The sequence below is a fragment of the Octopus sinensis genome, linkage group LG18 (assembly GCF_006345805.1).
Source record: "Octopus sinensis linkage group LG18, ASM634580v1, whole genome shotgun sequence".
NCBI lineage: Eukaryota > Metazoa > Mollusca > Cephalopoda > Octopoda > Octopodidae > Octopus > Octopus sinensis.
Window position 1 is genome coordinate 11,996,009 of NC_043014.1, and position 14,586 is coordinate 12,010,594.

At 39.3% G+C, this 14,586-nt stretch overlaps 1 protein-coding gene across 1 annotated transcript in view; it reads left to right on the forward strand.

Annotated features, from left to right (window-relative positions):
• Positions 1-14,586, forward strand: part of LOC115221607 (protocadherin Fat 4-like) — a 107,570-nt gene that overhangs the window by 64,002 nt on the left and 28,982 nt on the right. The window contains exons 18-25 of the mRNA XM_036510968.1: positions 543-1,188; positions 1,693-1,815; positions 3,639-6,291; positions 8,565-8,882; positions 9,741-10,105; positions 11,078-11,626; positions 12,267-12,594; positions 13,527-13,675. Coding sequence (XP_036366861.1) covers positions 543-1,188; positions 1,693-1,815; positions 3,639-6,291; positions 8,565-8,882; positions 9,741-10,105; positions 11,078-11,626; positions 12,267-12,594; positions 13,527-13,675 — 5,131 coding nt within the window. The remainder of the gene's footprint in view (positions 1-542; positions 1,189-1,692; positions 1,816-3,638; positions 6,292-8,564; positions 8,883-9,740; positions 10,106-11,077; positions 11,627-12,266; positions 12,595-13,526; positions 13,676-14,586) is intronic.

A 14,586-nucleotide genomic window follows, 5' to 3' on the forward strand; every position in this document is an offset into this window, starting at 1 on the left:
TGATTTAAAGCTCTCTTCAACCGCAAACATTGTTAGTCCAAAGATTACATCACAAAATAAAAAGTACACGTAGTATTACCCATTATAATAGGTTTATCACGTCTTGAAAAAGTATATTTGTATAATTGTATACATGTATAAATGTATATGCAGATAGATAGATAGATAGATAGATATACGCACACACGCATACACACACACACATATATATATATACATATATACATACATACATACACATACATAATATATACATATAAATGTGTGTGTGTGTGTGTGTATGTGTGTGTGTGTGTGTGTACATACATACATATATTACAGAGACATGGGTGGGAGCGAAAGATAGAGAGAACGGGAAGAAAAGCAATTAGAAAGAAGGTACTTTCCTTTCCTTTCCCGAGGGTGTGATGTCGATTAAAGAATGACATTGTGGGTAAATGTATTCTTTCCCTTGTAGCAGCATCCAGTCTGCGACACGTTGAAGCTCAACGGTCATTTGACATTTAATGCTATAATTTTTTTGCGTGTTTTGTTACATTCAGATTCAGCCATTAAATGAATATGCTCCGGTTTTTCTCAATGGCGCCCGGACGTTAACTGTTGACGAAAATTGCACTGCTGGCAGCCAGTTAACTGTTGTTAATGCCACAGATCTAGATGGAGGCAAAGATGGTCAAATACATTACAGATTGGTAAAAGGGTTTGCGAAATTCACCATTGCTAGCAAGTCTGGAGAAATAATTATTCAGAACGAACTGGATAGAGAAGAGAGAGAATTTTATCAACTGGAAGTTATCGCTGTTGATGGAGGTGAAGATCCGTCGGCTTTTAGTGCAACGCTGACCTTAAGCATTCATATCAATGACGTGAATGATAACAGGCCTTCGTGTCAGCAGGAACATTATTTCGTTCAAATTCGAGAAGATGAACCAGTAGGAACGGAAGTGCTTCATTTAGTGTGCTCTGATAATGATAAAGACCCAGCTAAGAAGAACAATGTCTTAACGTATGCGATTACCAGCGGAAACGAAAGAAGGGCGTTTTCAATGAATTCCAGTAGCGGTTTGCTGAGCACTTTTACCTCCCTTGATCGAGAATCCGTGTCGTCTTATGAACTGTTCATTCAAGTGTCTGACAAGGGTTCGTCACCATTGTCAGTAGATTTGGTTTTACAAATTAGAATCGAAGGTAACTACTAATTGTTTTCTTGATTGTACTTATTCAAATTAATCAATTATTAAGATACAGTAAAACAATTTTCTTAAAATATATATCTTTTATATATATATATATATATTTCTACTCTAGGAACAAGGCCCGAAATTTGGGGGGAGAGGGCCAGTCGATTAGATCGACCCCAGTACGTAACTGGTACTTAATTTATCGACCCCGAAAGGATTAAAGGCAAAGTCGACCTCGGCGGAATTTAAACTCGGAACGGCAGACGAAATACCGCTAAGAATTTCACCCGGGGGTGCTAACGTTTTTGTCAGCTCGCCGCCTTTCGATCCTCTCAGATTCGATAAAATAAGTGCCAGTTGCGCACTGGGGTCGATATAAGTGACCAACAAAATTTCAGATCTTATGCTTATAATAGAAAGAATTATATGAAACAAAATAAATATCGAAAAAAAAAACTCAAAAGAAAAATTTAGCTTTTGAATAATAAAATGAATTCTTTTTCTTTGCCAGATGTTAATGACAATTTACCTGTATTTTCGCCACCGAATTACTCCTTATTCATCTTTGAGAACACAAGTGTTAATAGCTTCCTTCTTAATCTGACAGCTACAGACAAAGACACAGGAGCGGCAGGTGAGTTCATCTATTTGTTCGCTTCTCACGTTTTTTTTTTTTGTTTTTTCAAAGTCAGAGGAGGTAAGACAGCTGCCTATTTCTTTACTACCCGCAAGGGGCTAAACACAGAGAGGACAAACAAGGACAGACAAACGGATTCAGTCGATTATATCGACCTCACTGCGTAACTGGTACTTATTTAATCGACCCCGAAAGGATGAAAGACAAAGTCGACCTCGGCGGAATTTGAACTCAGAACGTAGCGACAGACGAAATACCGCTAAGCATTTAGCCCGGCGTGCTAACGTTTCTGCCAGCTCGCTGCCTTATGACAGCTACCACGACCATGACTGAACAGATCTATGAGATAAAAGAATCTCTAACTGCGACCATCTATTCAATCTATTCAATCTATTTCAATCTAAAGCCAGTGAGGGAGATTTGACGGTTGTTTTTAACAGATCGCGTAGCCATGTCGATACTGCCTCGTTGACTCATGTATGGCTATGGGCTGCAGCAACAGAAAGCAGTTTTGAGGGTTGCTTTTCACTTGTTTCAGTCTGCGGCCATGCTGGAGCACCACTTTTTTTTTTGATCGAATGAATCAACCGCCAGTACTTATTTTTTAAAAGCCTGGTACTTATTCTATCAATCTCTTTTGCCAAACTGCTAAGTTACGGGGTCGCAAACACTCCAACACTAGTTGTCAAGCGGAGGTGAGAGACAAACACAGACATAAAGACACACACATGCATAGAAATGTGTGTGTGTGTGTGTGTGTGTGTGTGTGTGTGTTACTAGTTTCTTAGGCTATAGTAGAAGACACTTACTCAAGGGTCCACGCAGGGGGACTGAACCTGGCACCATGTGATTGCGAAGCAAGCTTCTTACCACAAAGCCACGCCTGCGCTTATAAAGATGTGCAAAAGATGGTCTACTGCAAATATTCTGCTCAATACCACAGATTTGCTTGTCAGTTGTTTGACCTTCACCAATTGAGCATGACCCTTAGTGGCTGACGATATGTATTTCTCTGATTGTGAACAGGAGTAATGGGAGAATGCTATTTGTGTCGAGAAGAATTCTTTGGGGTTTGAATAATTCACTTCTGGAAGCATAACTGTTTCGTTCATCTTCCTTAAAATCAAACCTTATTCGGGGACCTTTTGGGCAATATGGGCTACTCAGACTGAAGAAAATTCTAACTGCAAGATCATGTACTGATTATCTTGACATGAGATCACCATTTCGCGCACATATTGCTGTGATGCATGTGCCGTGTGTACACTTAACAGAGGGGTAGTCATGGTGGGTAATTTGGGCTTCCTATATTTGTACCCTATAGTCACATTGATGGCAAGCATGGTTCTCTCACTCAGTACAACAACTACTACTACTGCTACTACTACTACTACTACTACTACTACTACTACTACTACTACTAATAATAATAATAATAATAATAATAATAATAATCTTTTCTCCTTTAGGCACTAGGCCAGGACTTTTGTGAGGAGGGGGACAATCGATCACATCAAACCCAGTACTTGACTGGTACTTGATTTATCGACCTCGAAAGGAGGGAAATAAATAATAATAATAATAATAATAATAATAATAATAATAATAAATAATAATAATAACAACAACAGCAACAACAATTAGAAAAGAAGTCGATAAAATAAAGTAACAGTAATATGCTGCTATTGAATTAGTCGGTATCATCATCATCATCATCATCATCATCATCATCATCATTTTTGTGAAGTTAAATACATGAACGCTATTACATAATAAAAACATGGATATAATTAACAGTTTAAAGAAATATATATTTGCAGGTTCCATTTTCTATAGTATATTATCCGGAAATATTAAAAACCAATTCATGCTTGATTCTGTGAGCGGCGAAATGCGACTCCTGACAGGTTTGGACCGAGAAGATATCTCATCATACGACTTATTAATACAAGCCTCCGATAAAGGTTTCCCGCCTTTGAAGACTTTCTGTCACGTGACCTTGACTGTCCTTGATATCAACGACAATGCACCCATTTGTACTTCCTCGTATATTAAAGTAATTTTGGCCGAAAACAAGCCTCTGGCTTCTGTTGTTACCAATGTTGAATGCAACGACGAGGACAGTGGATCGAATGCTGTTGTTTCTTACAAGATCATCTCTGGCAACCACGAAAGCTCATTTGCCATCGATGGCCAAACGGGGATGATAACAGTGAAAAAGAATTTAGATGCCGAAAGAAATCAATCTCTTTTACTCGAAATTGAAGCTTCCGATGGGTTTCATAAATCGGAAGTCAGAGTAGACATTTCTATATCGGATATCAATGAGACTCCACCACAGTTCCAGCCACCGGGCCCTTACAAGGTATCGATATCAGAAGACAGTGCAATAGGATCAACAGTTTACCAAGTGACCGCTATAGACGAGGATGTGACATCGACTTCCGTCTTATATTCCCTGTTGACAACCCAAAATTCAGTGTTCATCATCGACCCTAAGACTGGTATTATACAACTAAACAGCCGACTTGACTGCGACACAAAATCTCTGTACATACTTCAGGTGGAAGCCAGCGATAATAGTCCACGTCAACCGCTCTCTCAAACAGTTAATGTCAACGTGGTCGTTACCGATGTGAATGACAACTATCCCCAATGTTTCCCTCCATATTTGTTTTCACTCCTGGAAACTTCACCGTTTCCGTTGGATGTAAGTCAACTTAACTGCCAAGATAAAGATCCTTCGTCACCGGAACTATCTTACAGAATAGAAAATGCAAACGAGGCAAAAATGTTCCACATTGATGAAAGAACAGGGTTAGTGCAGCTTATAAAAGCTCTTGACTACGAAACAGCCAAAATACATACATTGAGCATCAACGTCAGCGATAATGGCGTACCCAGGCTTTTGACTAAAGTCTTGATAACAATAGAAGTCCGTCCTGTTAACGACAACGCTCCGACTTTCTCACCGTTTTTCGTGCGAAGGGTAAGTGTCGAGGAAAACGTGCCTCTTGGAATTAGTTTGCTGAAAGTTAACGTTAAAGACGCTGATGTTGGAGAGGATCACGGTCTTGTGAGCCTGTCGATCGAAGCAGGAGATCAGAACGGAAATTTCTATATTGATTCTAAATCAGGCTCGCTGTCTCTGATCAGGTATTTAGACCGGGAGACGAAAGCCATATTCAACTTGACAATTATTGCCAGAGACTGTATTCATGACATTGGAGTTCCAATGACGGCAACAACCACTTTGATCGTTTCTGTTATGGATGTTAATGATAATTATCCGCAATTTAGCCAAAACAGTTTCCTTTTGAAAGTAAATGAAAATGCCAAACCCGGCAGTAAACTTCTGACGTTTCATGTACGAGATGAAGATACAGGCTTAAGAGGGAGAACTACTCTGGCTATCGTAGAAGGTAATGAGAAAAATATATTTTCTATAATCCACTCCCATCTTCTCCTCCACAAAAATCTCGATTATGAAACAAAGCCGTATTTTCGGTTGAAAATAAAAGCTCGTGACAGAGGCAGCGAATCGTTATCTTCCTTTTGTCACGTTAATATCGAAGTGATACCCCGAAATGAATTCCCACCAGTGTTTTTAGAAAGGAACTCGAGTTTGGTTTTGAGGGAAACCGTTCCGGTTGGAACGATTGTCTGTAAGGTCAATGTAAGCGATAAAGACGGGAGTTTAAACGGGCTTTTGAATTTTTCCATCATTTCTGCTACACCGTTAAATGCACCTATATCTGCGTTCGAACTATACCAAAAGTCTGGTGAAATTAGTCTTGTGTCTAAACTGGACTTTGAAACAATGCCTGACATATTCAACCTTGTCGTGAGAGCCACTGATCAAGCAGCGTCTGATGATATCCCGTTTTCCAGCACCTTAATACTTTCAGTAACAATTTTGAATGAAAATGATAACCCACCGATATTTACTCAAACTTCTTTCAGTTTTGAAGTCAGAGAGAACAGTCCACTTGGTATATACATTGACCAAATTACAGCTCTAGACATGGACTCTGGATCGTTTGGAAAAATCAACTACACTATTGTAGACAATACACATGACTTCGGAATAGATCCTTTGGACGGAAAGCTTTACCTGAATTCAACCTTAGATTACGAACAGAAACAATTGTATTTTTTAACAGTGGAGGTTCGAGACGAAGGAATCCCGCCGCTGAGTGCTACATGCTTAGTCAAAATAGCAGTGATAGATGTCAATGATAATGCCCCTGTGTTTCCTCTAAGTGAACAGTCTGTGACAGTCATTGAAGATGTTGCACAAAACACAGTCATATTCAAATTACATTCAAGCGATGCCGATTCTTATAAATCTGGTAACAACCAAGTACAATACAAGCTATTCGAAAGCTTTCCTTCGAGAAATTACTTCTCTATAGATGCGTTCAGCGGAGAGATATACATAAAGCAACAACTGGACCGAGAAACCATACCACGGTAATAATTATTTGTTTTTATCAATACATTATAGTATATTACATTTATCACTACTGTTGGACAATTTCCGCCTGCTACTGATGTATATTTGTATTATTTAACACAGTACGTCAATAAGAGATATTATCTGCTAAAGAATATCGCAGTATGATACACAGATGGCTGTTTTAATCTAATAATGCTTCTGTTACATATAATGACTTTACCATGTACTAAATAATACATTTAATAGTATCTAAGCGACGTCATCCTCCATGTAGCCGTGTCTACTAGAAGAAAGTATCGATAAACAGCTCTTATGTCCTCGGCTAATGTCACCGAAGTAACAGTAACTATCAGACGAAATAGAATCCTCAAACAAATATTTCTTTTAAATTCTTTAGCACCATAATTTTTTATTCAAACTTGCTCTCCAAAACGCAATCTCCTGGAATTCCATTCCAGCCTGCGTCTGTCTTTCTTTCTTTATTTATTTTTCCCCTGAAGACGTTAGCTTACAAATATTCAAGATAAACGTATACTGCGATGATAATGGGAACTGTCTCACCTCTCTTTATTAAGCATTTAGAATGGCTTCCTTCGCAAGTAGATATCTATAAATTTATTTCGGTAAATAGGCACAGGAGTGGCTGTGTGGTAAGTAGCTTGCTTACCAACCTCATGGTTCTGGGTTCAGTCCCACTGCATGGCATCCTGGGCAAGTGTCTTCTACTATAGCCTCGGGCCTACCAATGCCTTGTGAGTGGATTTGGTAGACGGAAACTGAAAGAAGCCCGTCGTATATATGTATATATGCATATATATATATATATAATATATATATATATATATATATATATATATGTGTGTGTGTGTGTGTGTGTGTGCGTGTATGTTTGTGTCTGTGTTTGTCCCCCCAAATCACTTGACAACCGATGCTGTTGTGTTTACGTTCCCGTAACTTTGCGAATCGGCAAAAAGAGACCGATAGAATAAGTACTAGGCTTACAAAGAATAAGTCCTGGGGTCGATTTGCTCGACTAAAGGCGGTGCTTCAGCATGGCCGCAGTCAAATCACTGAAACAAGTAAAAGAGCAAAAAGTAAATTCGACAAGGCAACTTTGAACATACAACCTATTATCTACTCAATTATTCGGTTACACATAATGAGTTCTTGTTTGTTTGTTTGATTGATTTTTCTAGCATTATTAACGGGTGTAAACGAAGCAAAATTGCTTTTTAACTGCCAGTAGAACCGACTTAACAGACTCGATTCATGCGGAGCTTAAATCGTTATCCATAATACCGTGTCTTTTTGCCTACTTTGTTATTCGTTTTTATTGGTTTGCTCTGACGTAAGACGCTGGTACCCAGGACTTCCGAAACATGAATAAACAAGTTCTTATCACAATGTCAGAAGATGTTTAATCCCAGGTTAACCCTGGTCAAGCATAACTATGATCAAAGTTGCAACCAGCGATAAACACCCTTGTCCTCTGTGTAACAAGGACTACTACTAATGATAATGCACATTGTCCAGGGTCTCCTTTCTACTTTTGTTTCAAGTCAGTAGAGTGTGATTGAAGGGAGACTTGACTGCTATTTCTAACAGGTGGAACGTCATTAGAAGATGCATATCTCTATCGGCTTGCATCTTTTAGAGAAGATAAGGGTTCCGGGATGACAACTCGAAAGGTTAGCGCCTCGCATTCACTGACTTGTCAACAAGACAACGTAGGTTCTGTGGCAAAATTTGATCTGATATTCAAGGATCATTAACAGAACTTCAGTATCTTTATCTCCGGTGTACATAAGCAGAATTAAATTAAAATAACCTTCTATGCATCATATTTAATGTATATACACAGCTGGCAGGCAAAATACTACGATAGCGGACTATTTTTATTCAATGCAGCTGTAATTGTGTGCAACAGATTTTCTATTCAGCCCAGCGGCTATTCGCAATATCGAATGTATTATGCGCGCTTTCTTATATATCGGTGACGACAAATCTCGTCAAGGCAAGTGGCTGCGAGTCCAGGTGTTTGACAAGGCCCAAGAAGGCTGAAGTTCATCTGGTGTTCTCATTAACCACTGCCGCACAATTTTTTGTCTCTCCCCGGACACAAGATTTTTATCTCGGACTAAAATAGCAGTATCTTGCCTCTCAACGGTGTATACACACCACGTATCATATATAGATAGTTATCTTTATTTATTTAAACATACTCTAAGAGAAATTTTATTGTGCTTTTTCCTGTCTGTTTTTTTTTTCTGTTTCTGTTTCACTGTAGACACAAACTGATAATTTTGGCCGTCGACCAAGGTTCACCACAGTTAAGCGGGACAACCACTTTAACTGTAATTGTAGAAGATGTCAATGATAATTCTCCTGTCATTAGAGGTGATTATAAACGAAGAATACCTGAAGATACGTTACCAGGTTCGTTGGCGTTCAAGATTTCGGCTTTTGATGCAGACATCGGGATCAACGCAGCATTGTCTTTTGAAATAGTTGATGGTAACACAAATTCTGATTTCGAAATTGACAGATCTTCCGGCTATTTGTTTGTAAATAATTCTTTAGACAGGGAACAGCGTAGCACGTACAGGTGAGGAAGCAAATAAGTTTTGTTTCTTTAATTTTATTTTCTTTCCATGCTATTTAGACAGGACAAAGGATAAGGATAATGAAGTGCTGGATTAAATACATTGCAGAATGTGATTATGCCTTTCTTTCAATCTTAAGCTCAAATCATACCGGCGTAACCATTTCATTAGATGAAGTAGTAGACAGGGTAAAAAATACATTGCAGTATTTAATTATGGCCGTTTTCGTTGCGAGTTCAAATCCTGGTGAGGTAAACTTTACCTTTCTAGTCTTCCAAGATTAGGGAGAATAAAGAACTAATTAAGGGTGTAAGAGTATTCGGCTCACAATTGTAAGGTCGTGAGTTCCAGGTGGCATATTTTGTCCTTGAGCAAGACGCTTTATTTCTCTTTGTTCACATCATCTGGCAAAAATGCGTTGTACTTATAATGCAAAGGGTCAGCCTTGTCACATTCTGTGACAGTTGATTCTCCTTGAAATATATGTTAAGGTTACGCGTGTCTGCAGAATGCTTAACCACTTGCACGTTAATTTCACGAGAAACTCTTCTATTGATTAAGTCAACTGGAACTCTCTTCGTCGTAACCAACGAAGGACCAGTTTTTATATATAACGTATATGTGGACTTAGTCTTTTACGACAGTAGGAAGATATTTCAAGATTTGTTTGCTATTTCTAGTAGGACCACCAAAGTGGATGTTATTCACTCCTGAATTGTACCCTCTTTAGGTATTTACGACAGTAGGAAGATATTTCAAGATTTGTTTGCTATTTCTAGTAGGTCCAGCAAAGACTGAGTTCTGTTTTGTTTATACTGATGCAAGAAATTTTTCTCTTTACCAAATGTTTTCTGTTGAAGGCTACGAATAAGTGTTACAGACCAAGGCCTTGAAGTACAAAGACAGGGTTTCAAAACGGTCGTAATTATCGTAACTGACGTCAACGACAACACTCCGGTCTTTCTAAACAACAGTTACACGTTTACTATATCCGAGAATCTACCGAAAATGACTCCAGTCGGTAAACTAGATGCGGCAGATGCTGACGAGGGCTCAAACGCAGCCTTGCACTTCAGAATTTTCTACATGCTCCAGGGCCCTGCTGACTTCGTAATGGATTCTGGACGTGGAATTATATCCACGAAGAAGGAACTTGACCGGGAATTAGTGCCGATTTATAGATTATGGTGTGAAGTTTCTGACAGTGGTACTCCTTCATTATCAGGTACTCAGCTCTATTATTTCCATTCTATTTTTTTAAAATATATTTTATAATTTTTATTTCATGCATATAGGTGCAGGCGTGGCTGTGTGGTAAGAAGCTTGCTTCCCAACCACATGGTTCCGGGTTCAGTTCCACTACGTGGCTTCTTGGGCTAGTGCCTTCTTTTATAGCCTCGGGTTGACCAAAGCATTGTGAGTGGATGTGGAAGACGGAATTGAAAGAAACCAGTAGTATATATATGTATTTGTGTGTGTGTGTGTATGTGTGTGTGTTACTATGTCTTTGTGTCTGTGTTTGTCCCCCACCATCGCTTGATAACCGATGTTGGTATGTTTACGTCCCTGCAACTTAGCGGTTCGGCAAAACAGAACAATATAACAAGTACTAGGAAAGAAGAAGCCTGGCATCGATTTCTTTGACTAAAAAAAAAACTCTTTAAGGCACTGCCGCAGCATGACCGCAGTCAAATGACTGAAACAAGTAAAAGAATAAAACAATAGGCAAGAATTGAATGGGAAAATTCTATTTTACATTCCTCTGCGGACGAAAAGATTTTGCCCTCCATTTTTCTAGAGTCGATAACATGAAGAACCAATCAGATATGGAGTGGCTGTGTGGTAAGTAGCTTCCTTACCAACCACATGGTTCCGGGTTCACTCCTGCGCCTATATGACACATATTGAATATTTGGATTATAAAGTCTTTGTACTCTGACAGTTTTGTCATTTCTTTTGTTTTGGTCAGAAGAGATTGCGATTTCAATGAGTTTGCGTATTTTTTCTCATCCTTGATGACATACCTGGGCGGTTTTCTTTGATATCTTTTTTACTTTGGATAAGCATATCCCATATGATTTTGACCAGGTCCTGTTATATATCGTATTTGATACCTGCTTTTTTTTCTTGTTTCACGCGTCCATGCTTTCTTACGCAAGAATAACTCATAGGTAAATGCAACATCCTATCTTTTCAGCCTTTACTGAAGTAAGAATCGTGGTTTTGGATGAGAACGATAACGAACCGATCTTCGACAAGACCTCATATTCAGTGAGGATACTCGAGAATACACCAGTTGGGAGTACAGCAATGGAGTTAAACATCATTGATTTAGATATCAACAGAGCCGGCAAAATTACACTTCATTTCTCATTAAATAGCAATGACCTCGATGTTGCTAAATACTATTTTGAGATCGTGTATCAACCCCCGAGACTCGTTTTACGGAGATCCATTGATCGCGAAAAGTTAAATAATTTCGATTTTATACTAACTGCCCAAGATGGCGGCATGCCTTCACTATCAAGCGAGGCTTCCGTCAGCGTACATATTGATGACGTAAATGACAATCGACCGCATTTTTCGCCGGTGTTTTTCAACCAAGAAGCATCGCGTGACACTTCGTGTGAAAAGCCTTTGACTCGAGTATCCGCAGTTGACCAGGACTTAGGAGACAACGGTCGAATCTCTTATTATTTTGTTCAAAATAAATACAACTACCTATTCAAGATCAACGACGTTTCAGGTGAGTAAAGACACTTTGGCCAAATTGTTGGAAAAAAAAATCTTAGAAGTTATCTGACGTATTTAATAGCATCACTGAGGCATAAGAAGACATGGTATCACCTCCTCCAATCAGTCTGCAGTGTCCTGTCTCAGCAAATAATAAAAGGTATCAAAATTTGTTGACTTCAGTATTATCTAAAGTCAAATAAGAACAGTAAGACTGAACTTAGTATTAGAGTTGTTTAGCACCTGGTCAGCCCTCATCGCTCAGACCCATGGCCCAAACCGTGATCATCTATGAGTTCTTCATTTAATGTACCCTCGTTCTCAATCGCAGGATGTAATTTGAGGAATATTTGGCTGTTATTTCTAGTAGGTCAAGGGAACACATATAAGTGCTCTCTTTAGTTTAATGGACAGACCTTTGTTCATATCAGCGAGTCATTTAGATTACTGGGTTATTATCAATTTTAAATTTGTGATTCTGAGATCAAATTGATTCGAAGAAAATACAGCCATATTATGTTCTAAAGAGTTTGTGAGACTTATTCGGCTACAAACAGGACCAATTAACTTCTATTGGTAAGATTGTTCTTTTGAGGCATATTGTAATTGCATGATTTTATTTACTTGTTTATTTATATTTTTCTTCGTGGCAGGGGAAATAAAGATGCAGATGAAGAGCTGGAAGAACAAATATATTATGATTATCAAGGCTAAAGATTGGGGCACTCCGCAGCTAGTGTCTGACAACAGTGCCACATTACGACTCGATACTTTCAATCCGTCAGAGGCTTTAGTGTCAATATATCTTGGCATCAGTCTCGATGATTTCAACCTAAAGAAGAAGCTGTTCTCGAATCTGCTAACAAGCCTGATTCAAGTTGTATACCCAACGGGGAAGTTTAAGATTTGGTGTGTCCAGGAAATTGAGTCAGTTACCGGACAAGCTATCACGGCAAAAAGAAGACTTACAGCAGATGAAAGGTAAAAGTGACAAGAATGCTTTCACTAGATATTTAGCAATAAACATATCGTTCGCTACTTTTTTTGCTCTGGCTACATATATATATGTGGAGGCACATGGCCTAGTAGTTAGAGCAGAGGATTCGTGGTTGAAGGATCACATGGTTCGAACCTCAGACCGAGCGATGTGTGTCTTTATGAGCGAAATACCTCAGCTCCACGCGGCTCCGGCAGAAGGTAATGGCGAACTTCTGCTGACTCTTTCGCCACAACTTTCTCTCACCCTTTCCTCCTGCATCTTGCAGCTCACCTGCGACGGACCGGCGTCTCGTCCAGGTGGGGAACCTATACGCCAAGGAAACCGGAAAAACCGGACCTTATGAGCTAGGCATGGCCCGAGAAGGAACAAATATATATATGAATATATAACTTTTACTTGTTTCATTCATTCATTTGACTGCGACCATGCTGGAGCGCCGCCTTTAGTCGAACAAATCGATCCCAGGAGTTATTCTTTGCAAGCCTAGTACTTATTCTATCGGTCTCTTTGCCGAACCGCAAGGCTACAGAGATGTAAACATACCAACACCGGTTGTCAAGTAATGGTGGAGGGGGGACAAGCACAGACACATGCACAAATATGACAGGCTTCTTTCAGTTTCCGTCAGCCAAATCCACTCACAAGGCTTTGGTCGGCCTGAGGCTTTAGTAGAAGACACTTGCCCAAGGTGCCACGCAGTGGGACTGAACCTGGATCGAAGCTTCTTACCACACAGCCACTCCTATTTTTATACTTACTTTCTGGTTAGTATATGCACTCTATGTAAATTTAGTATTGTACAGTGCTTGATAAAACTAATTAGCTTTCGTTAGCTTTTTAATAGTCCTTGCATTAATCATGTAAGCAGTAAATTTGATGTTTAAAGAAACGTATTATTTTCTTTTATGCTTAGGTCAGTGGTTGCGTATATTTATTGTCTAAAGTCAAATAATACGGACACCATTGAGAATTTGCCGAAAGAAAAGGACTTTTGCAGTACAGATGAAGCTTTGTCTTTCTTGACTATTAACAATGAGGGCGAAATTTCGGTGGCGTTGGAAGGTAAGAACGAAGGATTTATTTATATGTTTCTTATTGTTGATAGAGTAATTAGAATTAAGACGGCGAGCTGGCAGAAACGTTAGCACGCCGGGCGAAATGCGTAGCCGTATTTCGTCTGCCGTTACGTTCTGAGTTCAAATCCCGCCGAGGTCGACTTTGCCTTTCATCCTTTCGGGGTCGATGAATTAAGTACCAGTTACGCACTTGGGTCGATATAATCGACTTAATCCATTTGTCTGTCCTTGTTTGTCCTCTCTGTATTTAGCCCCTTGTGGGTAGCAAGGAAATAGGTATTTCGTCTGCCTTTACGTTTTGAGTTCAAATTCCGTTAAGGTCGACTTTGCCTTTCATCCTTTCGGGATCGATAAATTAAGCACCAGTTACGCACTGGGGTCGGTATAATCGACTTAATCCGTTTGTCTGTTCTTGTTTGTCCCCTTTGTTTAACCCTTGTGGGTAGTAAAGAAATAAGTATTTCGTCTGCCGTTACGTTCTGGGTTCAAATTCCGCTGAGGTCGACTTTGCTTTTCTTCCTTTCGGGGTCGATACATTAAGTACCAGTTACGTACTGGGGTAGATAGAATCGACTTAATCCCTTTGTCTGTTCTTGTTTGTCCTCTCTGTATTTAGCCCTTGTGGGTAGTAAAGAAATAGGCATTTTGTCTGTCTTTACGTTCTGAGTTCAAATTCTGCCGAAATCGACTTTGCCCTTTGCTCTTTGCCCCTTCGGAGTCGATAAAAATAAGCACCTGTTGAGCACTGGGGTCAATGAAATCGATTTTCCACCTCTTCCTAACTTGCCGGTTGAAATTTGAAATCGATATAGTAATTGAATTTATTGCTTTTCCTTGTTTCACTCACTGGACCGCGATTTAAGTCGAACAAGAGCTTAAGTCGAATAAGGGTTTAAG